At 36.0% G+C, this 27,141-nt stretch overlaps 1 protein-coding gene across 15 annotated transcripts in view; it reads right to left on the reverse strand.

Annotated features, from left to right (window-relative positions):
- RALGAPA1 (Ral GTPase activating protein catalytic subunit alpha 1) overlaps window positions 1-27,141 on the reverse strand; it is a 132,801-nt gene that overhangs the window by 69,238 nt on the left and 36,422 nt on the right. For 6 of the 15 annotated variants that reach the window (XM_037393394.1, XM_037393392.1, XM_037393393.1 and 3 more), the window contains exons 17-27: window positions 22,749-22,889; window positions 14,820-16,388; window positions 12,802-12,926; window positions 10,336-10,552; window positions 9,010-9,183; window positions 5,400-5,552; window positions 3,702-3,895; window positions 3,479-3,577; window positions 3,211-3,366; window positions 1,645-1,773; window positions 565-690 (exon numbers count right to left, since the gene is read on the reverse strand). In XM_037393394.1, coding sequence (XP_037249291.1) covers window positions 565-690; window positions 1,645-1,773; window positions 3,211-3,366; window positions 3,479-3,577; window positions 3,702-3,895; window positions 5,400-5,552; window positions 9,010-9,183; window positions 10,336-10,552; window positions 12,802-12,926; window positions 14,820-16,388; window positions 22,749-22,889 — 3,083 coding nt within the window. The remainder of the gene's footprint in view (window positions 1-564; window positions 691-1,644; window positions 1,774-3,210; window positions 3,367-3,478; window positions 3,578-3,701; window positions 3,896-5,399; window positions 5,553-9,009; window positions 9,184-10,335; window positions 10,553-12,801; window positions 12,927-14,819; window positions 16,389-22,748; window positions 22,890-27,141) is intronic. The other 9 variants (XM_037393403.1, XM_037393406.1, XM_037393404.1 and 6 more) reach the window with 5 other exon arrangements.

Raw genomic sequence — 27,141 nt, forward strand, 5'->3', positions numbered from 1 at the left:
ATACCTGACAAACATACAGCAATTAAACACACGGACTGAGCTCTGCCCAGTTCCAGTATACTGGCACACTACCCAACTCTGTGTTACGATGGAGAGGGTAAGGTCTCCTTTTGTTTTTTGTCTAAAAGAACATACTGATGTTCAGAGGTTTTCTAAAGCCCCCAGGAACACAGGCAGATTTCAGCAGTTGTGAATTCTTAATAAATTAAATAATATATCTTGAACCTCTCAATCTTCTCATCTCAGCTGATTAGATCTGAGACCTGCAAATAGCCCTAATGAGAGTAGGCTTGAAGAGTTGAGGTAACACATCAGTGAGATAACACATCATTTCCTTTTACAAACACACAAACGCAGTTTATTACTAAGTTAATAAAAATTACAAAGTACGTTTAGTAGTATAAGGTTTGACAAGATTTTATGGGAACTTGAGCTTTGGTATCTATTTGAAATTATTTCTGAAAATTTTTAGAATATTAGAATTTTAGTTAGTGTTTCCTGGAAAAACATATTCAACATGTATTTGGTATCTGAATACCATCCAAATACTCTTAAAATTCCCACCTTAACATCCGTAAACTGAGACACTGCAATGTCAGGAATGTTTGGGTGAAGAGCTGGTAGTTCATGATATAAATTTGGGAAACAGACTAGAGATCCTAGAAGAACTTGTGCTTCAACTCTTGGTGCCTAAAAGAAAAAAAGGTGGGGAGAAATACATACTCGTACTGCAATCAGGAAGCTGGCATTTCTTAAAAGAGAACGACAGCTGAAACTACACAGCTATTTCTTTTCTCTTTTGCAAATTCTGTAGAGCTCGGCAATCCAAGACCACGCCCCCATGGATTGCTATTCATGCACACCACATGCTCCCATTTTCCAAGACGGTCAAAGGAAGCAGAGGAATTGTTAGGATTAAAGACAAATGACTGGGCTGCTAACTAGGTTTGGGTCTTAGGGTCAGCTAATTGAATGGGGATGGAGAAAAATGCTGGACATGGCATGAGGCATCGCTGGACATGACAAGTAATGATAGAAGAAGCTGACAGAGGCTTCAGGTAGTACCTTGAGGGCGGCTGGATTTCATAGCTGGTTGAAGGGGGAATTATGTGAGAAACAGTCAAAACTCACAGACAGTTGGAGGGGGAGTACTGGGGAGCTTTAAGAGAGAGTACAGCCATGCAAGGCCAACAGCACCTAGGTAATCATATCAGTATTACTATTCGAGACTGAAGTTGCCTGGGTAACAATATCAGAAATACATCCAAACAGCGCAAACACTAGCAGATTTGAGTTCTCAAGCCAGATCATCAAAGTCATTGCATAGCGAAGGTACAGTCAAAATGGACATTTATTTTACAACATCTTAAAGCACAGATAAATGGCAGACACAATTCCAAGACCTCTGAAGTAAAAGAAGATTCTCTGCTCCAATGACAATATTTGCATTCTTCATGTATTTTCTGGAGAGGACTTGCATGTGTACTGTTCTAGAATAAACCACTGACTCTTATCTGTATTTGCTAACCATGACATTAAATGCTGGGGTCAAGTTAACACCCTAGCCAAGGAAAAATACTGCTCAGTTCTCTCTCAAATCCTTCCCACTTGCACATAAATAAGAATTAACTAATGAATACTTACATTGAGGAAAGAAGAAGCAGCCACTCTTCCCGCTGCTACAATGAAATCCATAATAAGCATAGTGGCACCAGGCAAACCAAGTGAAAAAAACTGAGGAGAGCAGTGCTTGATGATTGTATTAACAATATCCTTGCAGAAGGAAAAGGGAAAAAAGGAAGAGTATCAACAAGGCAAACAACGAATGAAAAGGAGGTGGGTATTTACCAAAGGTAGAAAGTAAAAACACAAGAAAGCAAATCCATTGTGGCAATTAAGACACTCATTACTGAGCAAAAAGTAGCATAATAAATGTCTTAAGTATACTCCTATATTAATACAAGTAAACTGTGGTATACTTTATAGATCAATTTAAACTTGGACACTACTGTATGAGGTCACACCTTATATTCATTTACATTTAGCTTTTAAGATTTCTATAAATTATTAACCATTCATTTAAATATGTACAGAAGAGATATAGTGAGATGACCACCTATTACACCTTCTCAATGACATGCGTAATCCTCTCTGACAAGTATCACCTGACTATAACTTTAAAAAAGGCATTAGCCTTTTATATACATCCATATGGAACCAAATATAAAGAAAGAATTATAATTGTTTTATAACATTTCTGATACACAGTAGTCATTCAACACAGCATATTATGTTCTTCTAGACTTAGTGAGGAAGTTATTAAAATTAACCTACATGATGCAATGTTTTCAAAAGTACTGGAAAAAGTATAAAATGTTTTAATTATTAAAAACCATCCCAAGTTCACAGATAGACAAAAAATATAACTCTTTTCCTCCTTTGAATAATTCTCCAGTAGTAGTGATATCCAACTAAATGGAAGATTTGCAATCCAGCAAGAAAAGCAGCGTAAACTGGTTGCTAAGAAGACAGAAGCTGGCAATCCACCCTACCCATAGCTGTCTGTGGAATAATTCTGGACGAGTTCTATTTTGCCCAGTTAATGAAAACAGGGTTGATTGAACTTTTGATCTCCCTATGCCTCTAACCGCTCCTCAAAAAAGTTCACAGAGCCAACTTTCTAAAACACTTCTGATGCAAAGCTTTAAAAAGTGTTTAAGCCATGTGATACTTTCAGACTTGTTCACATTAAAACCTATGAAAAAGATCTACTCCCACTAATTAGATGCACTCTGTATGTCTTTGCTGGTTCCTATACTTGCTGTAGAAATAAACTATTCCAATATAGTGAGCACAATTTACTTTCCCACTAGCTAAACTGTTGCACCAGAGAGCAAGTAAGAAGGACGGCAGACTCTGCTTCCTCCTCATTCTTGCATGCTCCAGTCTGTAACATACAATCAGTGAAAAATGAAAGAGTACACTTTTCTGCCCTTATATTTGCTTCAAATCGACTACAAAAAAGCATTTCTGATTACAACCAAGAACAATAGGGCCATTTATCAAAGTTTAGAAAGAGTATCAGTCACATAACATTTTCAAAGACAAAGTTAAACTACTTAGCTGAAAATCCATTCAGTATTTTTGATAAAACAATTTTATTTTTAGTTGCAATATTGACATTAACCTGAATTCTGTAATTAAACTTACTTGATCAACATGAAGAAGTCCACAGTGCATTATATTGTAGAAATGAGTTAAAAAATCCCTGTTTGGAGAAACATCTTGTCTTCGCTTCATTGTCTTACAAATGAGTTTATAAGCATGTAGCTTTCCTTGTTTGTATTTGTCAGTCAGCATTGTTGCCTACAGTTTTAGAATGATATTTATTATTCATAAATCAAAGAATCACATTAAACACTGTTCTACACCCACATGAACTTTTATTTCTGTTTCACTGCTTAGTTCTCATATTTACCTTGAATAGCCATGGTGTTAGAATTCTCAGTGGTGGAATTAAAACTGGTGGAGATGGTGAAGTTAGGTTATCTGTTGAAATACCAAGATTGTCTCTTATCTGCAATTATTAAAAACAAAACAAAAAGACAAAATTTTAAGGGAAATATATATGGTGGTGTTTTTCTCCTTCTGAAAATCCTGCCCTATCAGGTTAGGTTGGAGAAAAGGTTCAGTTCTTTTACCTTGGCCAGATTCTGCCACAGTTCACACAGGTAATCAAAAACCTGGGCATGAATCTCTGGATCCATGATGCTGTTGACATCTCCCAAAATTCCTAGCATTCGCCTCCACATCACAGTTGCAACATCTGCATGCCACCCTGTAAGTGTTCCCCCAGCCATCACGCTACAACATTCTGAGGGGAATTCACTAGTTTCTGTAATGGAAGAAAAAAGTATAGTGAGACTCACCTCTCCAGAAATATATCTCCTGATATAACTATTATATACACAGTTTTCTTAAAATAAAAAGAAAAAAAAAGATCAGGCTTTCAGAGTAAGATACTCCTTACCCATTCAGCCACCTCAATGCTGGATATGTTTAACAATATGTCCGTTATCAAACTTGGTAGAGGAAGAATTGCCTTGTTTCTTATGTCCTTTCCACTGGTAACATTTGAGGTCTCTACTGGAGCCCTAACACGGATCTGACGGACCTAGTAAGGCCGCTCCTTTTGTAAGTGCTGTCTTACATTCTTTGGAGTCAATCTCCAGAACTACACTTGTCTGCTTCCAAGTAAAATTACATTACAACTTTACATTTTTCCCAATAAAACAGAAAGCGGATTTTATTGCAAATTGAAGAGAAAGGTGAGAGTAAACTTGTCTCTGGCTACTGTTCTTTAAGCAGTAAATTTATGTATGTGGAGAGGCATCATTCAGTAACGCAGCACCACAGCTTAACTCTCACCTAGCTCTCTCTACACATCAGCGTTATATGGATGAACATTCTTTTTAAGGTGAAAGACAGTTGATCTAGTTTGTCCATACAAAGAAAACTCTGATAGATTACAATGGCTAAATTCTACTCAGCTTACACTTAACTAGCTAAACAATCACATAAAACTAGCTAACAAGCCAGTTTTAAAGCAGCAGGCACCCAGAATCTCCTTTCTGCCCCTCTCAGATGGATTTTCAAAACACCTCAACACCAGAATTTGCTGAGATCTTCTGAAAATCTCACAGTTCCCACAAAATCAAAATTAAATCTGAATTCAGCCTAATCATATAGCCTCTTCTTTTGAGCATCTGGACCACTGTGGTAGAGACACTAATGGTTGCTAGGCTAAAGATTTCAAAGTACAAAGCAAAATGATGATATTTCTGTCTATCAGTAGGCTACTTAAAGGAAAAGAGTCTGAAATATACATCAGAAACAATTTTCTTTCCGTAAGACCAAGTAAGAAAGAAATGTGAACTTTGTATTTACAAAGTGAATGTATTCTACAATTCAATAGCTAAGATAGTAGAAGTAATTGTAAATTTGTTTAAATATGAAAGGGAAAAGAACTAAACTTCCAAGAAGAAGTTATAACATTACTTTAAAATTATGTCTTAGTATTTGTCCATCAATGATGAAACAGTCCGTGGCAGGGCCACATACTAGGTTAAGCTGCCGTAATTCCAAGCATCAAAAAGAATAACGATAAATGTGTGGACTATTAATTCACTGCTAATAATTCCAACAAAACGCAAGATAAAATGTAAAAGGTTTTTGTTTGCTTTTAAAGGAAATAACTGTAATTAAGTATTTTTAAAAGCACAGACGAAATAGCCTTGTACAGGATTGTTTACAATGTGTAACTGTGATACTAGCTACTTCACTATATTGCATTCGAAAGAAAGAAAGAACAGGTTTATATTTTCTATTCCAGATATTGCCTAGGTCATCTGGCGTCTGTAAAACAGAGTGGTGGAGCTTCTCATCCAGCTGCAGATCCTTCTGCTCAATATGATCTGCATGAAGAGTGGCAGGAGAGGGTGTCTGTGATCGGGATCCAAGAGCAGATTGGATTGGAGAAGCACTTTCAGAGCCTGCAAATGCAATTTTTTAACAGTTACCTTAAAAGCCTTTTCTATTTTCTTGAGCTACTGAAATGTTGTCTAAACACAGCATTAAAAAAAAAACCAAAAAAAACCTGAGCTACTTTTATGTATCAAGTTGGGCCAAGAAAAGATATAAAAACTGTAAGCAGATCTCCCTGTGAGTGGTGCTCTGAAAGAAAACAAATTACATGCAGGAAAGCTGAGTGATGAACATCAAAATCAGACAGGTAAATGGATTAACAGAGCTCTATTTTAGGTCCAAAAAATTATAAATGTGTTTCCTCTGCAGCACTTTCAGTGTTCTGAACCAGTCACATTTCCCTCTACATTCCCTCAGCAAGAATTTTCTCCAGCAAAGTGTTTAAGCAGACATTTTCCTGGAACAACTGTTTTTCCAGGAAAAACATGCAAGTTAATTTATAAATAAAAGCTCAAAGCAGTAACTGACAATCAGTAACTGACAATCTTTGATGTTTATCTGCTGACTGGGCTGAGAAAATCCATATGGAGGGAAAGTTCTGTACAATTAGAGGAATGTTATTTCCTCAAAGACAGGAAAATAAAAGTGTTTGAATGGCAGTGCTGCAAAGGCATTTTTCGATGATCACCACTGAGCAACCTCTCTAGGCAACTATTTGGTCTCCTCTACTGAGAGATCTGCGGAGAGCGAGCAGGTACTTATATTTTTTTCTTCTGCACTACCTTAGTTTCACTTCCTGAATTTGCCTAAAGGTCCTTATAAAAAGCTGAGTTCAGCCAGAACAGTCACATGGCAAAAAAGAAAAGAGAACAGATATTCACCACATACTTCCCTACACATCAGCATGTTAAAATGGAATAATTCAAATCTATTCATCTTGACCCTTAGATAAGTGCAACTGGCACCCAAAAATATTATGCATGAAGTTCAGTATTAGAGATAGACTGAACTTTATGGACAGCAATGAAAAAGTGAGCCTTTTAAATTTGTAATTTTCACAGGCTGGCTGAAAAGTGTTCTTTCTTGCGAGGAAAGCAAATTGTTTAAAGAACTTGACAGAAAATGTCAGTGTTACCAGAACAGAAATTGTGGTAAACAATCTTAATTACATTGTTAAACTGAAAAAGTCTCTATCTGCTTTAAATGGCAAAAGCAATGAAGCTTTTAATATCAATTTAAATCAACACTTCTATGCAGGAGATGGGCACTACTGCTTCACACAAACTACTGTTTCATGCAACAGGTAATGATACTCTCCTCTTGCTACTGACCACTTGTTTTCCACATGCTCACAAAGATAACGGAAAATACACATTTAAAAGATGTTCAAATAAATGTTTTTCTACTTCTCTTCCATTCTGCTCATTAAGTGGGGATGGATGAAAGTAGATCAAGAGAAAGAGTGAGAATGAGCAATGGGGAGGAGAGAAAGTGATGGAGAGTGGGACAGAGAGGGAAGGAAAGGGAATGATATGGAGAGAAAGAGTGGGCAGGAGAGGGAGGGAAAGAGACCTTCATATGATGGAAAAGCATGGACAGAAATAATTGTGGAAAAGTTGCCAAACTACTGGAGTCTTATAAGAAGCACTAAAAGATACTCCAGCATATGTGGGTCCAAATTTGACTAAGACTACTATGGGTCCAACTTCTTCTAGGACTAGTAAACAGCAATCAATAGTAAATGCAATCATTTGCTAAGAATATGAAATGATGCGTATATGGCAACAAGAAATTTTCCTTCCTCAAATGTTCAAAGCAAAACTGTTTAGAAACAAGTGGTTTTCTGAGCAGCAGAACCACTGAAAACTCATTTCTTATGAGCATGTTTTGAGGTTGAGTTTCTGCACAGATTTGTTGGTATCTAATATAGTGAATTCAATTGCAGCCTCCCTGTCATGGGACTCTGCATAAATGCAATTTTCACTAGACAGCTGCCTCTCTTTCATCAAACTTTGAAGAAAATAATGCCCTTCTTTTTTCTTGTATGTCAATTTAGCATAAATTAGACAATGAGGTCCAACACTGTTGGAGGCGTGGAACGGTCAGACAGAGACAGACAGTGTAACTGCACGAGTCTTGATTCCTCAGGAAACCCAGAGAAATGCATGTGACACACAAAAACTGCCTCTCTAAAACAGTGGTCCAAACAACAAGAAAAGACAGCCACAGAATCTCTCACTGGACAACTCAGTCATTAACTGCAATCTTATCAATTCAATTGTAGTGCAAACTTGGACAAAAATACCAAACAGTAATGGAATTACTAACATATAAAACCAAACAAACAGAAAAAGAACAGATTTTCTGTGAGGACTGCCAACAAGCACACAGCAAAGAGAAAAGAAAAAGAAGAGAACAGAAGTCAAGCTGAACGTTGTTGAACAAGCTGAACAACAATGTCCAAGAAACCTCATACCAGGCTTCTTTCAGCAGAAGGGCAATTTTAGAAAGTGAAAATTGTGGCAGGGGAAGTAAAGATGTCTTTCAGTATCTTTGAAAATGCAGAGTTGGTTTTCTCACAGAGAACAAGACACTATGTAGGTGTAAGCTTTCACCAAAAAATAGGTACTTGTTCCCAGGGCTGTACTAGGAATGGTAGTGTGTAACAGTTATGGAACAAGGAGCGTGAAAATTATATGGACATCTTTACTTCTCATGTATAAAATATGGCAAGAGAATGTTCTTTCAAATACTCATCAAAGAGGAAGACTCTCTCCTTCAGAAAGGAGCCCATCCAATCGGGGTTAACTGCATCACTTGGTGGTTGCTAACCTAATGGTTACTCTTTCTTCTCTTTCTCAAAAAATTGTTGCAAAGTAAACTGGTGGAGCCTCAAGCTCATCAACTGAGGCTGTGAAACACTGCTTCCTAACAGGCTTACTTTTTCATGAAAACAACAGGGAAAGTGCTAAAAGAAGAATTCTGAAGTTACACAAATGGAAACTGATCTCACATGGCACAGTAACTAACATTTTGCATATTAAAAGCCCCCAGTTAGACAACACAGAGGTTAAGACAGACATATGTAAAAGAATCCCATAATAATTCAGTGTGATACAGTATTTTGAAAGACCACTGTCAAAGCCTTCCAAGGAAAAAACTCTTCCTGAAAATTAGCAATTTGACTACCAGTAATGAAAGGACACTTGTAAGAGATCTAGCAGACATTACGCAGTAAGAGTTTTCTCCGTGGTAGTTTTATAGATTTTCTCAGGAAGCGTTTAAAATACATTTAGCACCAAGCCAAGGATCATATGGGTAACTTAAGTCAGACAAACCTTTTCCACTTATGTTATTTCACCCATTACTTTTCAACAGCAATCAAAAAGTAACTGAAATCCAAGAATCATCTTATATAGAATACAGATTCATTGCAGAAGCTGGAACTTGAATTCTTCAGGATGGATGGAAAATTTCTGAAATAAATGTGCTTTTTTAAGGTGTTTTTTTTTTTAACTACTTTACCAGTAATAGTTGCAGCTTCAGCAGACAATGGTTGCTGATTGAGACTACTTGTTTCCGAATCTATGTGGAGTGTAGTTAGACTGGCCACTTCTTGCTCCTCGGCACTCTGTTGCTGTGCTGAAATTGCATCGTCAGTGGAAGCTGGTGTCCCTGCCTCAGTGCCAAAGCTGAAATCTGTATGAGGAAAGCACTGTATTAACTTACAACCTAGAAATACCACTAATACAAAAAACCAAAAGCCCAGGACCTCCAAAATCCTCTATGGCAAACTTGTATGTGTATCTCCTATGCTACTAACACACCATTGCAAAATTTACATAAATGTAACAGCAGAAAGTAATTGACTAATATGAATATTCTCATTTCTGTCCCAAAACTGTGACTGTACTTCTGCAGAAGACATTCCTATTGTATGTCCTGTATTCTGCTTAGTTGCTGTAAGTGCACCCACATGATAATAAAGTAAAAATAAGAGAAACACACATTAAGGAATTTATTTGCAAAAATTACAATCTGGAAGAAATATCCAAGTTGGTTGCTGAAGCACCAACTTCCAACTAAAAATATTATGGCAAATAATATTCTAACAAATGTTTTTTCAACACTAAAGAAAAAATGTCATGGTAAAACGTGGGTTTAAATACCATCACTTAATTGCATAACATCTACGTATCTAAACCCTTGTAATTTGTTCAATAAATTCTACCATACAAACATCATTTCTCCCATAATTCATGAAGTCGTAATTCCCAGCAACCATAATAACCCCTTCTGTTGAGTAAGAGTGGGAATGGATAAATGAAATCAATAAAAAACATTATGTTATTACATAAAGCACACTAAATTTAACAAAGCATACTAATTTTACCATGATATTACACTCAGTATCTTGAGTAATCTATAGCTACAGAAAGACCACTGTAAAAATATTAGAAGCCCTTCTTTAAGTTTTACTTAAATGTTTTCAAAAGAATCAAAATAACTTCCAAAACAAATAACCTTTCATTTCATATTTTGCACAAAACAGACGGATACAGTCCAGGGAGAAGACAATATTGCTTTCTAACTTCTGTTTACTGTTGTTCTGCTTTTTGCACAGTAGTATTCCAGTTTGTTTAGTACACTATAAACACAACAGCCTCTCTCAAGAACTCTGCTTGCTCCATTAACTTGCTAATGATTTCAGTGGGAAATCAAAACGAGCTCTCTTTACAGAAACCTGCTGGCATGCAACTTTACAACAACAACAACAACAAAACAACAAAAAAAGGGAAATTCACGAGCAACCCATCAAAAATGCTATGACTTATGGAAAAATATACTTGCTTTCAAATTTGCGGCCATCATACTGGAAGGCACTGAAAGAGTCGGAGTGGCTGTCTGAACTGATGAGGTCACTGCTGCCCGCGCTGGCAGGGGATGTCCATTCGGAAGGCACGCCTGGGTCATCTATAGGGCGCATTTGGTTCTGTTTGTTCAATATATCAGGAAGGTCTTTAGGAACTTCCAGGCTGCCAGGACTGCTTCCTCTTCTTGTCACATTCTAAACATTGAAGAGCCATAAATTATCTTACAATCTTGGATGGCTTATTTACATAAAATGGAAAAAGCAATCCCACATTTGCAAATGTCAGAGTGGAATGAATAGTTCGCAAGTACCTAAACCAGAAGTTGTCATCATCCTACATACATAGTCAGGACTTTCCAAAACCCCAGACACGCAGCAGTAAGGTGAGGAACACATGCAGTCACAGAATTTCATAAATACAAATTTTATTTGCACCATGAATTTTTGGGCATATACCTTAAAAGGCTAAGATTCAGACTAGGATGTGCCACACATATATTAGGTAAAAATTGAGAGTGAAAAATAGTAAAAATAGTGCATTATCTCCATATTATGACTAAATTACTAAAGAAAACTTCTTCACCTGGGTTCCAGAAAAAAAAATGTCAAGGAATTTTGTGTTTTCTGACCTATAGGCTACCATGCTATATGGAAAAAATCTAATGTACAGCACAAGCAAATGAATTTACTAATTCATGCATTCATTTTTCTCATGATTAAGCCAAAACTTTGGTATTGACTTAGACACCAAAGCCAGCATATAGCAGAAATAAGGCATATAGATTTGTTCACGAAAAAGTAAGGTGGTTCTATCTGGAGTCTTTCTTTAAGGCATTTTTTTCACAGTAAGATTGTTTGCTTGAGAGGAAAGATAAAAGTAGAAAAGCCATTTTATGAAATGGCTTGAAATCTTTATGCATTATGAAACTGATGATGACTTCCTTTTACACTAGGCCCTGTCACTTCTCTATTCTTCTGCTACCCTACTACTAATTAGAGATTTACTCTAACTGACAAGCTTTTCATGATACAAGGTTTTAGCATTCAATAGGAATAACAACTTTAAACTAGTCTTAGTAAGTTGGTACTGTCTTTTAAGAAGGCACATCTATTTTTGTGTGCTAGATTACAAAATCAGTGGCAGTTTCAAAATATTTATTCAGACTTATCTTGGCTGTTTTTTGCTACCTAAGAAAAGTATCAGTTCTCTTGTCTGAACTATTAATATTCAATATGCTTGCCCATCTATGTAAAAACAAACAGTATTCCCTCTCCTTCTCTCTTCCGTGATCACCTGTAATGATTTCTGTTTTATTAATTTGCAGACTAAGTTAACTTTTTTTTTAAAGACTTCAAGTTAATATTTTTGTCTTGTAACTCCGCACTTAATAACAAGAACAGTTTGCACCAACAGTAGTTTTATAAACATGAGTTTAATACAAAAGAAAAAAAAGCATATCTGTGGACAAACTCTATAGGTCCTCTCTTCCCATTTATAAAAGGTGATGGTAAATAACAAATTTTTCTAATAACTTTGAAGAATCTTTTTCTGCCCCTTATTAGCAACAACTATACTTGTTGACAACTTTCTACAGGAGCATGTCTTAAAATCACTTTCTTAAAAAAAAATCTTTAAAATTTCTAAGCAGAAAAAAGAACTGAACAACTTTGAAATGCTACATTAATTTGTTATCCACTTGTTCTTGATTTGCAATATTTTTTTAGTACTTCCCTTTTTGCTGCTAGTTAATAAAACACTTATTTCCTCAGATCAGTTGTCTCATTCTGTAAGCATTCAACAGTAACCAGAAATTCTTAAAACTGATTAAAATTTCTCATTACGAATGACATCACATTCAACAACACTTCTGAAGTGTTGGAAGAAAGCATACGAAAATTGTTGGTTCAATTAGCAGAGAACTATTCATAAAAAATTCCTCAACACTTGTAAGTGAAATAAAAAAATGAAGGAAAAACATAACACCGGTGTAGTTTTGTAGTCTCTTGCACTGACTATACCTGTAGAGAATAGTACCATACTGCAGCACCGTACCTAACTACATACCACACCGAGGACTGCAAATTCACACATGAACTATTATTCTGAAAGTATCTGTGTACAAAGATATAGGTGCAATTAAGGCTGTTTTATTAAATGAAACTATTCATTTGACAGTCTGTGCTGCTTCCACAATGAAGATTTAATAGATATGACAACACAAATGGCATCAAATGTCATGAATCTATGTCAAAGGCAAGTGATATTCTTAATTCTTTCCCATTCATAAAATCCAGGAGAAATACATTTTAGTAAACTGATTATAAAGTCATTGAAGAGTTCACACATATAAGCAGACTTACGTATTACTTATTGCATATATTACATATATGCAGACTTACATTTTACTTACATATTACTTTTAAACAGAAGTTTAAAGGCTTACCAGTGCACTACCACTGCGGAGTCTCTCAGCTATAAATTCATCCATGAGGTCAGGAACATTTGTATTGCTACTGCCAATATCACTATCAATAGGGTGCAGCTTTTGACTCATGTCCTCTCTATTAGCTAAAAGCAAATGAACAACTGTATATAGTAAAGAATGCACAAAGACATTTCCAAACCAAAAGGTAACAAATGAAAAAAAACCTGCTAATTAAAAGAAATTAAAAAATAAAAATTGCCAAACATGCATTTTAAGAATTTCCCTCTTTTAAAGCAGATTCTACTTTAAGAATTAGTACGGCTTCTTCTTCCCACTAAGCAGGGGTTAGTCGATTTCCAATACCACCTTTAAGAGCAAGAAGCTTATAGGTAAGCACTACTCAAAGTTGTTAATGCTTGTTTTAAGGATACAGCGTATATTCTTCCTCCATATCACGACAAATAAGTAACCAATCCTAAAAATTTTATAAGATTCCTACAGACTCCTTCATTGCATTCCTAATGAAGAGCAATGTAGTGGAAAAAGTAAACTAGGTTGTAACGTCCTAATGACAAATGTCAACATGGCACTGTATACAGCTAGTATAAATAGTGCAAAGAAAGTACTGTGTAATAAAATTACATGCTAGTACATGGAATGAAACCTCAAACTCTGGTCAACGGTTATGAACAATTAATTAAATCCACTCATTTATCAGCATTGTATTTTTGATATAACTATACTGTTCATATTTAACTGTGGCTGTTACCCTTGACTTCGTGATCTTCACCTTTGAAGCCTTCAAGTTATTCCAGTTCATGTTTTCTCCATAAAAAAATTTTCCCTCAGGGTCATCTCTCACGAGACCACAGTGTAGCTAATTCTAACAATGAGGCTCCGTTAAAAATTACAGATTCCAAAGAAGTGGTACTTCTAAAATTAGTGCTTTCTAGACATCTCTTTTTTCAGAAGTCCAGATTCTGCAGGGAAGCAAATCGCCTTTTTGAGACCCGTGACAGTCCCGCTCTCCTGGTGCTATGCTTACAGACTGCCCTCAGGTGGCATTAACATCTCGATGCAGGATGCATTACAGAATCTTCTGTTAATCATGCCAGCATAACAATGGGGAAAAAAAGAAACCTACATTACTGCTGAAAGTTAATTTGTTGTTCATTTAAGGTTATGTGAACTAAGACAATGGATATTAGAATGACAGCCTTCTTTTTTGATCCGTCCACAGAGGTCTCATAGTTAGCAGAAGAAAGGCTAACATGAGACCTTCATGAACATCCATGATTCGAGGAAAAAAGAAAGCAATGAAAGATGTTGCCAAGATGTAACTGCATCCATTTGGATGAATGAATACAGAAAGGCCTACAGCACGGTTTGAAAAAGACTCAAAATGCCCCTTATGATTAGACTCACAGAGAACTGTCATAATGAAATTCATTTCCATTTCAGACTATTTGTTAACGGTTAACTAAACTGACCTCCAAATGTAAATTTGATGGGCTTTTTTGTTTTGGAGGAGGAAAAGGAGGAAGAGGAGGAAGAAGAAAACACACTAAATGAACCAGAAATACAATATAGTCCAACCTAGCTGGTCAAGAGCCAGGTCCTTCTGACAACAAACTACACTCAGAGTGGAATAGCAGATTTTGATAAAATATGCATACGCCAATCATTTAGTAGGCTGAATTTTAAGGCTCTGCACGGTAGATGAAAATTCAGAACGCTCCAGGCTTAATCCTTTATTAGGTCATTTACTGTCTCTTCCTCTTCCCTAACATGATGGTCTTCAGCAGCAAAGAGGTTCAACTAAATATCTTGGAAAGGAAAATTAGTAATTTAAAGTATGTAAAAGTAACTTATGCTGGGAGAAAAATCAGCTGGCTGTAGGCGCATGCATAACCAAACAGGGAAAGCAGTGATCATCCCAAAGCCTTTTGATTGCTTATCAGAGCTTGCTTCAGTTGCATTAAGCCAAACTGGTGCTGCCTTTCTCCTTTTGCGCTCTGCACACTGTTAGTGCTCACCTGCAGCTTTCCTTCCAAAATAGCCCATTACATGACTGTACAGATCCCTCAGTGGAGCCTCTGCTGGCATTCTGTTCTGCCTCTGTGGGGAAACATTTGCCTTCGGCTTCGAAAGAGCATGTACAACAGTTTTATAAACACCACCCAGGGAGCCCTGCTGTTGTGCTGACTCCTGACCTGATGCTCTAAAGGCACTACGATTATGGAACTGATTAACTGCGATACCTTCTTTTTGCAACATGGCTGCTTGAGTTTCTGTGGATTCCTTAATTTGCTTGCTGCCAGCTGGAGCAGCATTGATTGCATCTAGAGGTCTATATATTCCAGGTTTAACCAGCTCCGTGACAGCGGATGAGCTGGCGCTTGCATTGGTAGTGCTGTTGCTGCTACCACTACTGCTACTACTGAAGCCACCGAGTTTACGAAGTCTTGCTTTCCAGGCAGCCTCTTTGCTCTCAAGAGGATTGTAAAATTGAACCGATTCTGTAGATGGCCTAAAAGTAACATGAACGCTATTTCTTTTTTTAGTCGTTATTTTCATGATTTTGGCCCTATGAGTTACGGTTTCAGATATACTCCTTTTAGTTGGTGACAGTTTGCTTGTGCCTGTGTTGTGAGGCATCTGAGGGTTAACTTGTGCTTTAGGTAGAATTTTCTTTGCATGTGTAACACGTGAGTTGGTTACTTTTTCATTACACTGGGCACTTTTATGCTTTTCAGCTACCGCTGCTTCCACAACTAAATCTACATCAGCTTCAGTGGCTGCTTGCCTGTACAGGTATCTCTTCCCTTCTTTGCTGCTAGGACTACTTGACCCATGATCAAACACACTTTCATACTGTTTATCAATATTTAACTGTCTGGCTTTATCAAGCGCTTGATTTCTTGTAAAAATGTCTACTTGAGTAGGTGCAATATTACTTATAAAGCCACTTTGGTTTTGTTCTAGGTGCAGCTGTGTGTTATCGGCTCTTTCTGTAACAGTGATGCTATTCGTGCATTGACCAGTCTGATCTCTATTTTCTAATCCATCCAGTGGTAATCTATCATTCCTATTTACTGATGTATCACCTTCGTGAGCAGAAGCCTCAGATTTATCTATCTCAAAGTTACCGCAAAGTTCTTCTTTTTCTTTAAGGTATTCTCTCAGAGAGGAAAGGAGATCATCTTCACCTTCAAGGTCAACATATTGGCTTTGTTCAAAGGCTGTGTTTGCAAATTCTACCGGCCCTATTAAATGACAAAGATGGTCATAAATACTATCCCCAACTTCCAAGGAGGACTCTCTGCTATTTGTATCAGTGATATGGCTTTCAGTGGATCTATGCATTGAAGAGGTCTCAGTGGAACTCTGTAAGCTTGGAGCATGATGGGATGAACTGTCAATGACAGGAACTGCACCTTTGGCTCGTTCAACTGCGAATGGTTCCAGGATGTCAGAGGTGCTGCTGCTTCGTGGCAGTGGCTGTTCCTCATTTAATGCACCAAAAACTTCACTTGGAGCATCCTCACTCTGTGAAAAATGTCTGACTCGAGGTGGACGTGGAAGAATTTGAGCATCATCAATGTCTGCAGGAAAGAAGTATATGTAACACGCACTAAAATTTACATACAGAGACAATAATTAGTTACCACCACATCATGATTACGTGACTTTAAAAAGCCAGGAAAGTCCACAGCCTTGTTTTCTTAAAGTACAACAAAAATACTTTTTCCAGTACTAGAGTGTTAAAAACACACGCACATAATATCCAGTACAGAATGTAATATAAATGAGTTAGACCATCAGAACACAGTTTTAAATGTTAACATGCATGAGAACGAACAGTGAGACCATGGAACGTTTGGAAATACAGTTAAAGCTAGGGCTGTGCCAATAAGTTCAGTAATCCAACCAATATTATTCCAGCTATCTTGCTCAGGAAATGGATACCTGGAATACAAATTAGCTTAACGGTAGTACCCTTCACGGAATTTTCATCTTCAGAAAAATGCACAATTCCAAAGAGAACAAGTAAGTTTTCTGGAAAATTAGAAATGTCTACTGAAGTGGTAAACTATTACTTCTTCATAACTTGTATGAATAGGTACAAATGACTGAAATATCAGAAAGAATACTACCATACAATTATGAATATTATAGCATACATAATACAGTAATACCAGATGACACCTAAATAAGTACATAATACCTAAAGATTGAAGCTTTTAAATGACAGGGAAGAGCTGGCCCTATACAGAAGACGACTACACACAGTAGACAATTTAAAGATATACCCTTTTTCCCTAGGAGGAAGTTTTGTCTGTCATCTTCAAAATGCAAAACTAAGTACTTGATGGAGGCTTACCTCCCCCTCCTCTTCCAGTTTTACTCAAGCACATGTGACATTTCTGAGAATTACCAAATTAAGGACTCTGCTACTGAAAAACATCCTGCAGCCTCACAACAGTTAACATTAGAATAAAACCACTTTCGTTTATGAAAAGAGCAGAACATTTGTTATGACCATTTAAATTAGCGATTCCTTGTCTCTGTTGAGACTGCTAATACGTTAGCATCAGTACAAGTCATAGTTAACTGTAATGAAAGCTGCAGTTCCTATGGGGATCACCTAGGAACTGTAAAGAGGTATCTTCAGCCTGCTTCACATCACCCACCAGGATAAAGAATCCGCATGCTCCTCTTCAGATTTCATGATACATTACAGAAACACTACATACTACCAAATCACCGTTGTAGGCAAGACTAAGTATCTCTTAAAGACAATTCAACTAATTGCAAGAATTTGCGCTACCCCTTGCTGTCTTTTTACAGGATAGGCACTTGAGCAGTAAGGTAAAAACAGCTTTGTCAATTTTCTATTGTTTCTTTTTTTACAAGATCCTTTGTTCCCCAGAGTTATTTTTAACTACCTACAACTTAAAAAGTTGCAGATATGCTTTTAAAGTCAGGAATAACAATAAGAAGCTTATATGAACATCCACAAGAGTTACTTGCCACTATGAACAGACTTACCTTGTTGTTCTGTCTAGAGGGTTTATCTTCAGGTCCGCAATGGTGAATTTACTTAAAATCATCACAAAATTTAAGCCCCTTTCCCTCCCCTAAATCTGCTGTGTTACTGCCAAAGTAAAGAAACTATGTTGATCTGATTTTAAAATGTTTCAAACCGTTACTTCATGGATTTCTAGGCTTATTTCAGTATTATTTAATAATGATAACCTGAAGTCACCTTAAAAAAAACCTGTTTTAAACTTGCTCACACTTTTCAGAGAATGCTAAGAGCTGGAGATGAATTTCTCGTTTTCCTTCTGAGCGAAGCATAAAAACCGAAGGAATGAGATACATCTGTACTGAACTAAATGTACATGTTGGAAGAAGATGAAAAGTGTTATTTCCACACTCAATTTTTCAGAGAAGTTAAAATGTGAAAATTAAAGTTTGACCTGATGCAAAGTTTACTGAACTGTAAAGAAGCTATTAGAGAGGAAATAGAGCGCTCTATACTGGAAAAAAGTGAGCAGATATCCAAGTTGTTTCAGAAAATAAACATAAACTCCATAATCATCACGTATAACACAATTTATTATCTCTTTCCCTCTCTCTAGCTTTGATAAGCAACAAATTCCTCATCACTGTTCTTATTCAAGTTATTACTAACTATATCAATTAGCACGCTGAAATGAATGGTGTCTCTCTAGTTGGAGCTGTTAATTCAAATTCTCTATTGACTTCGGCAGAGCTTAACACAAGTTATGCTTATATAGTCTCAAAGCTACATTTTATAGCTGCAAAAAAAGGACCATAGAATTCAGTCAAAAATATGTATGATGTTATATATACGTAATTAATTATACTGTATTAATACAGGTAACAATGATACACAGATCTCATCTTGAGCCCTCAATATGCATCTTTTGTACCTTTTATAAACTCAACTAAAGCAGCAGCCTGAGGATTGCATACTGTGCATGCATGCAGTGACTATGATTTTCTAGGATGTTAAAAATTACTGGATGGAGAACTCCAAATGCACACCAAGCAGCTCCACACATTGAAATAAATTTAGCTAGATTTATTTCAATGTTGATCCAGCGTTAATCTTAGGTGCTCACGTATGCGTGTCTAGCACGTGCAAATACACAAACGTTTCCAAACAAACATGTAGTGCTTGTGCCAACAGAGATTTCTTTTTTGTAGAAGAGAGGAAGAAATGAAGGAAATAAAAAATATACTGTTACTGCAATATCAGCACTGAAAATATAGACAATGTTTAAAAACCCAAACAGCTCCTTTACAACCAGGGCTCGCCCTTGCACATGGGGGGTATACAGTCAGACTGGGACACCATCAATTCCTAACGAGTCTTCACTACCTAGATTGCAATTGTGTGCCAAAAGGTTGTGTATCTGACACACTGCACATACTTAGGAGAAATGTGGGTCTGGTTCCCAATATGTTACAGTGAGGAAGAGATTGAAACTGGTAGTTCTAGCCAATCTCATCCAGGCACAACTTTCCTTAAATCAACCCTTACCTCTCCTTTTTCTGCTAGAATGCAGAAAGAAAAAGGTATTTATTCAGCATCAAGTGGGAGACAGAGATGCTAAAATACAAACTCTGGAGAGCCACATTCTGGCAAGACAACATGAGTGCAAGCAGAAGATTCCCATATAACGTTGGGACAGGTTTATATTTCATCATGGAAAGTTAGTTCAGCAACTGGAGAAAAAATAACATGTTTTGCTTCTAAGCTTTCATTTCACTTCTTTTATAAGAACACACTCATCTTGTGAGTTTCTGGGATTAAAAAAAAAAATTTCAGCCATACTGGCATTACAATTATGATTTCTCTGTATTTCATCTTAATGATGACTTACTGATTAGGGAGCAAGGCTTTAAAGGCTTAATATGTGTCTCCCTTTCAGGTTAAAACTTCCTTTGATTCTTTCAGTCCCAGTGGATAAGGAAAAATCTCCCACCTGCAATTCACGAGTCTGCCATTGTGGCCAATTGCTTCCAGGAATCTTGCCGACATCTCACTGCCACTTTTTTTCACAAGCAGTCTTGCACCTGAAAATCCTCAACAGTTCAATACATGAATAGTTCTTTTGCTAGTTACCCTGTAAACATGTAAGACTGTATTTCCTATGATACTAACAGGCTAAAAGAAAAGTTCTTTTCAGAAACATTGCAGATTTCCAACAACTGCACTATACCAAACCACTTTACTAACTAAACATCTTAAAGCATAAATCTCCACTTCCACTTTCTGGATCCGATTTGAAAAGCTGCAGATATTCTGCACATGGAAACACAGCATAATTTAGAAACTACATGAAGGAATTACAATCTTCGGAAAAGCATCTTCCATGATGCTAGATGATGATGTAAATATTGAGCTTTTGCAATAAATTTTGTTAACCTACTGACTGATCTTCAAGCAGAAACATTGTCTCGATAAATAACAAATTATAGTGGGGTATTCTGCCTTACTTTCGAAAATTAATACACTGTACTGTATATAAGGTAAAAGTTCTGGCAAAAATGCTTTCTTTTGGACTATCTATCAAGATTCACTAGTAAGTAATTCAGTGAGTCAATCTTTCAATAAGGAATTTCACATCTAAAAAGGAGATGAATACTATTTCAGAAAACTTAAGATTAGAGCATCCTATTCTTTTGGAATCATTTGAAATATCCTCTCCTTCAAGTTGTGTCAGACCTGAAAGTCAGTTTGGATAACAGGGATATTCATATAAACATGAAATAAAAGGAAGGGCTGTCACAGCTAGCTAAACATCATTCATTACCGAAAGTATGCTTATGATAGAAACAATTTGATTAATTGCCAAATCACATGCTGTAGATCTGGACACAAAAGGCTTGCAAAAAATCATGTATTTACTGTAAGAAGAGAAGGCAAGGAAAATCATAAAGCTCCATGTTTAAAAAGAAAGACTAAAGAGTGAGAGCAATAAAAAAATGCATAAAATTAAAAGAGCAAAGTGCACTCTGATCAGGTGGATAGTTTTTCCTTTACTCTGCTACCTCCCCATCAACACTCCAATGGCTTGCTTTTCTTCACTGGAGCTTTTTAGTTTTCTGGCAATGTTCAAGATTCCTCGGCACACTATGAAGCTGTTTCAAACCCATCTGTTTGAGAAGACACCAAAACCAGGAAGCGTCTAGGACGTTTTCTATGTTAGAAATGCAAAGGTCTGTAAAATTATTTCACTTTTAAATAAAATTACTTTGGTCATGCAGTTTTTGTATCAGATGAGTATCAACAGAAAGGACAACAGCAAGAGAGCCATCAGGTTTGGGACACATTAGAAGAAAGATGTAAGCCAGGACTTTTCAGAATCATGGGTGATAAAATTGACTGCAAAAGCACTTTTGCCTTCTTTACGACAGGATAATTAAGTTATCAGTGACTATATGACAAAATAATAGTTCACTGTGAAAGCCCATTCCCTTTTGCAGGTGCTCTTAAGATGTTCATTAAGAATTGACTATTTCAACAATGTTATGGACAGATAAGATCTATTTCCTAATAGGTCACTCGTGTATGATTCCTTTTAAAAACACTATCTTCTAAGTTCTAACAATTTATATCTCAGAAGAGCTATCCTTTGCACTCATATGTTTATTAATTTATTACATATAATTTGTATTTTTTTACTTTTTGTTTGTGGTGTCAAAATTTGCATTCACAAACTTTGTAGTTTTTCATTGTGAAAGTCTGGTCTCTCTAGAGTGGGTTCCTTGAACTTTCCTGACTCTCCACATATGTTTTCAGATTGAATACTAAGGCACCAAGTTTCTGTTTCACAACAAGACGACTTAATTTGGGACACATAAAAAAATAAAATTATGAAAATACAGTCCTTGGTACTTTCTGGGTAATAAAGGCAGGCAGCAGGAGAGACAGAAAAGAAGAAAAAGGAAAAAAAAAAAAAAGAACATATCTTCCATTAAAGAATTACTGCCATTAAGTCCTTATATTTATACACAGTTTTGACTATATATATAGTCTTCCACTGTGCTTTTTTGTTTTTGTCACTCATTGAGACAAAGGCATAATATGACTGTCAGCCTTAACACACTACTAATCTACATCTATGTAATAGCTGGAGCAGAGGGGGAAAAAAATAACATTATCTGTACACTTTCACACACTCTATTTAAAATCTGTGCCAATTCTAATTGTTGAACCTCTTTGTCCAGAGCAAGCTGCTGTCAAGCTTCTAGTCAACCACCTTCCTGGACCAAACGTAATGTTAAGGAAAACTACAACTCTGTAAAAAATGGATCATTTGGAAAACACCACCAAAACACAGCACTTCAGAATTCCAAAGTGTATATATAGATTTTTTTCATGGTTTTATGTAATAGTGAAAAACAGACATGCTGGTAAAGCGTATTATCGGACACCATATAACTCAAGACATTCTTTCTGATGGGAACTAAAGTATATCATTATCATGGCTGTCCACACAACGCCTATGATACTGAATTCAAAAATTTATATAGAAAGATATGAATTGCAAATCAAAGTAAAATTACTTTCTTCCTTTCCCTCCCTCCCTCATCACAAATAAAAAATTTAGATTAGTTGTACTCTCTGGTAGACAGAAGCTACATCATTGCTTACCAATAAACTGAAAAACCAAGAGATTTCTCTATTTTTCACTTTTATGATTGTAAACATTGGCACAGCACTAACTTCTAACAGTTCCAGAATGAATTGCAAAATAGCATGATATTTTACATAACTCAAAATATTAATTCTTAATCTCTTCCCCTCTCCCCCCATCCCCCAATTATTTTTTACTTTGAAAAATTTAATGACTTAGCAGAATTTGAAAGCAGAAGGTTTAAAAAAGTGATAAAGGGGGTGCAGAAATTAGCAGAGGTGGCACTACCTGAAAGCTCATCAGAAAGGGGAGTGAGAACAATATCAGGCAAGAAGGGTTTGGAAGTATGGATCAGAACAGGAGCACTTTTAGCACTGCGTATATAGGCCGATGGCAGAGCACATTCACCAATGGATCGGCTTCTCATGGCTTTAAAAAGGAAAAGAAAGAAGTGGGGAAGGAAAAAAGAAGAGTGACTATAATGAAAGGCTTGTGTCACAGAAAAAGCAGCAACAGAGAAAACAAAGATAAAAAGGAAGAAAATTCAAAAATTAAAACATTTCAGCACGGCAGATATTGGCAGAGCTGTAAGAAAAAAATCAGTGGACACATAAGACATTTTGAGTTTTAAACTTTTATGTAAAGCAGCAACAATGCCTTTATTATGACGATTACAGAGATTTTGCTTTCAAATCAAGAAACTAATTAACACTTTTTCCCATTGCATCAGGGGTTGAAAAATCAAAGTTAAAGTCGCTCCACAAGCACTCAGCACTTGAAACTTTTAACAAAAAAAGCAACTTACACTACATTTGCATTTTCCTAGTTTCCTTTGGTTTATTCCTGAAAAAGCATCTCTGAATTTTACACAAACCCAAACTCTTGAATTCATGATTGTCCAAAAGAGATTCAAAAGCATAAGGAGAAAATTACCAGTTCTGTGTGGAGAAATTTCCGATACAACTTTTTATAGTTCTACATTAAAAATGAAGTGACTTAAGTTAAATGGATTGACAACAGAAAGTATTAATTTCTTATTCATAGGGTCTGGCTTTTAATCAATACTGGATAAATCTGGCTAAAGTGATCTTAATTCACCTTTTCATACCTCAAATCCTGCCAACAGTCCTACAGAATGGAAAACTTACATAAGAGTTGTGGTATCAAGATCAGGGCTCTATCTGTAGCTTTTCTAATAGATTTAAAATTAATCTTTATGACATTTGTTTTCCTTTGTCAGAGTAAAATACAGCAAGAACCAATACTGCATTCAATCTCAAAGTACACTTGAAGTAGTATTATTTCAAGCAGCTTCCTTTTCAAACTGTTGTATTTGATAACTTGTTTTAAAACAGTTGCTGATAAACTTCTTTTAAGAAAACTTAAGTGCATCTTATCTGTATATTGTCAGTGGAATATTTAACCAGTCCTTGAACTTTTCTATATATTTTTTCAAAACAACATGGACTGTAGACTTAGAATCATAGTGCTCCTGATCTGTATGGGAATCAGAAGTACACAAATGGAGTGCAGTGAAAAGTTGAGCACATCACACTACTAAATCAGGTTAAAAAGTTGTCCCTTAACAGCAACATGCAGGTAACTTGGGTAGGTCAATGTACATAGAGCAGAAAACACATCTGACAAATGCAGCACAACTTAAGTAGAGTCTTAACATCAGTTTGAAAAACAATTCAGAAAGACAGACATTTTAAGACTGAAGCCATTCTCTGTTAAACTTAGTTTACAAGACAGAAGCCAATTTTTTTTAAAAAAGACAATTATATGTAAGGCTTTAACATCTCTTTGTTTATGAGATAAGAAAATTCAGAATACACTGATAGTTAGATGCATTACATTCATCATTATGCATCTTAAAATGAATGTAGGTAAGAGAAAAAATAACAACCTACATAGTAAATCTTAAGGGTCTTTTCTAATCTAAAGGATTCTACAGTTCTAAATAAAACAAGCTTTTAAGACCAGATACTGTGTTGATTACAAATCTTAACATAAAGTGATCCTTGTCATTTGACTGGATCTTTTGCACCGTATTACGTTGGTACTTGCTGGGGAGGGTGGGCAGAACAACCCATTCACAATTTGGAAGGTCGAAATCTTACAGAAATTTTTGAAGGAGAATTGCAGCATATTATTATTGAAAGCAAAATTAACTTTGAGATGCTGTAAAAGGAAAATGTAATCTCAATGAATTATCATTTTAAATGTGTGACATTCAATTAAGTAGTTAAGTTGAGGCAGACTTAATACCAGAATGTGGACTAGGTATTCGACAGTTTATAACCTTCCACTGTTGTCTACAGACAAAAGCAGAACAGATCAGTAAATTCTGATGCGATATTTTTATAGAACTAGAATCTGCTACCTAAGCCACAAATTCTGTGTCTAGCCTTACAGAAGATTTTTCAACCCATATGCATATCACGTTTAAAGGCCCTTTTCCAAAAATTACTTTACATAAGTTCAGGCTAAAAATGTACAGACTGCATATCAGAAAAGCTGTGATTGTTATTTGAGTAACACACACATACACACATATTTGGTGCAGCAATAAATGTGTGCTGGCATGACGATGGCTCAAAAAATAGAGGCGCACAGATGTACACAAAATGTGTACAACATAAAACAGATGAAAAAGAAACCCCAGCTTTTCCTTACCATAAAATATTCAACATGCACATCCCCCCCTACTCAAGATATAAAGAGTATATTACTCACAAAGGAAATACACTATATCATGCAACATATCTAAAGGTCTGACTCAATTCCAGACTTAGCTTGTGGAGCTAATGTTAAACTGAAGACCTACTAGCAAAATGTTCTATAGAAAATCTTACTTATTGTGACTATAAACCAGTATTTTTATTCTGTGACCCTGTGTTAACTGGCATAATTAAGAAGCATCCAAACAGCTCTCTCAGCAGACCTGAGAGACAATTACAAGTAACTGTTTGCAGGCAGTTAAGACACAGGCTTTTGTAACATATTCTTCATTAACATTTTAAAAACCCAGAGTTTTGGATTCTGGCTCTGGACACTCTTTTTGGGTTTTTCATCTTTTAAAATCATCCTACTAATGTGATGCTTGTCCACAGATGGTATTCTACACTATGAATACAGCTGAAATTTTAAATGGTTGCAGTAATACACATTTGGCATATCAATATGAAATATGTGAGATAATTGGAGGAAAGGAACAAAAACATGGAACCTGAAGTACAGTGAAACTAAAATCGGATTAGTTTGCTGCTAACCAGGTCAATATATAGCTTGATTAGGATAAATTTCAGTCATTTTAGAGCTAACATCATATAAATAGCCATCTTTCAAATAGCAGCAAAACAAAACCATTAATAAATTGACCAAACAACATAACCTTCTGACAGAATATCTGCAATATTAACAGTTTGAGAAGGAGAAATTTTAATGTGAGCTTTACCTTGTTAAGACAATTAAGATTTAAAACAAAAAACACCACAACAGTTAATCACAGACCCTGCAGAGAAGCAGAAATTACATTTAAAGTATCTGTGATCCATAAGGAAAACTTTAGTCAAAGTAGGTGCTGTCAGCATGAGATACAGGAAAACTGTGTAGTATTTTAATGCATGAAAAACAGAGTAAATTTTGGAGTAGTAACTTCATTTTCTAATGTGCCTATACTGCTTATAGAATAATTAACTCTCCCACACCCACAAAACCCTTAAGAGAAAATAATTTTTTTAAATGGAGAACTTTGAAGAATATTCAAATAAAAACTTTGGCTAAATGACCTCTGTGACTTAAAAGAAAAATAACTGCAAATCTTTTTGGAAAAAGAAAGAAAATGTTAATTTCTGAAAAGCTAATACAACTATATATTCAGCTGCCAATATGCATCCCCAGTTTCTAAAACCATCAGAATGTACCTGCTTCCATGCAGTATCAGTGAAGCAAGGCCACACCATGACTGAAACCACTACTACTACAGAGACAGTGAAAAAGCAAGAGATATTCCTTAAAAGGTAATTTTCCTTTGCATAAGGAATAGCACTGAGATCATCAAGATGAGATAACAAAGAAATTCATAGTCCAGTTCATGTTAAGATATGCTAAGCAAATCATATGAACATTAATCAGTCTTCTTTTGAGCAATCCACCTAAAGCACTGTTTAGCATCCCTCATTTCTAACACAGGAAACAGTACCTGCAAGTAATGAAGTTGAGAAATAGATGACTCCAGAAATGGAAAATTGCACAGATCTGTGCCAATCTTTCATTAATGTAAGATCCGGGGTAAAGTAAAAGACAACACATTTTATACACTATGCAGACATAGACATATTTCTCACACTTTTCTTTGCACAGCTGGAAAACACTCAAGCCTATTATTTTGTGCAGCTTATGAAAAAGTGCACTTAAAAAGCCTTCTATTACCCACTTATCCATACCATTGCTCAAACCATTTGAGCTTTTTTCTCTTTCATACACATACAACAGTACTAGTTTACCATTATAGTTAATCCAGCTTAAGCATGTGATCAAACTTATTAAGAATTTATACATCAACTGCATTACTTCCATTTGCAGTAAATGTCATTCTAGTAACACAAGCTACTCAGCTACCTTCAAAGCACATAAGGCTGCATAACATACACATTTAAGTAATTATTATAGATGG

Source organism: Falco rusticolus, chromosome 7 (assembly GCF_015220075.1).
Source record: "Falco rusticolus isolate bFalRus1 chromosome 7, bFalRus1.pri, whole genome shotgun sequence".
Taxonomy (NCBI): Eukaryota; Metazoa; Chordata; class Aves; order Falconiformes; family Falconidae; genus Falco; species Falco rusticolus.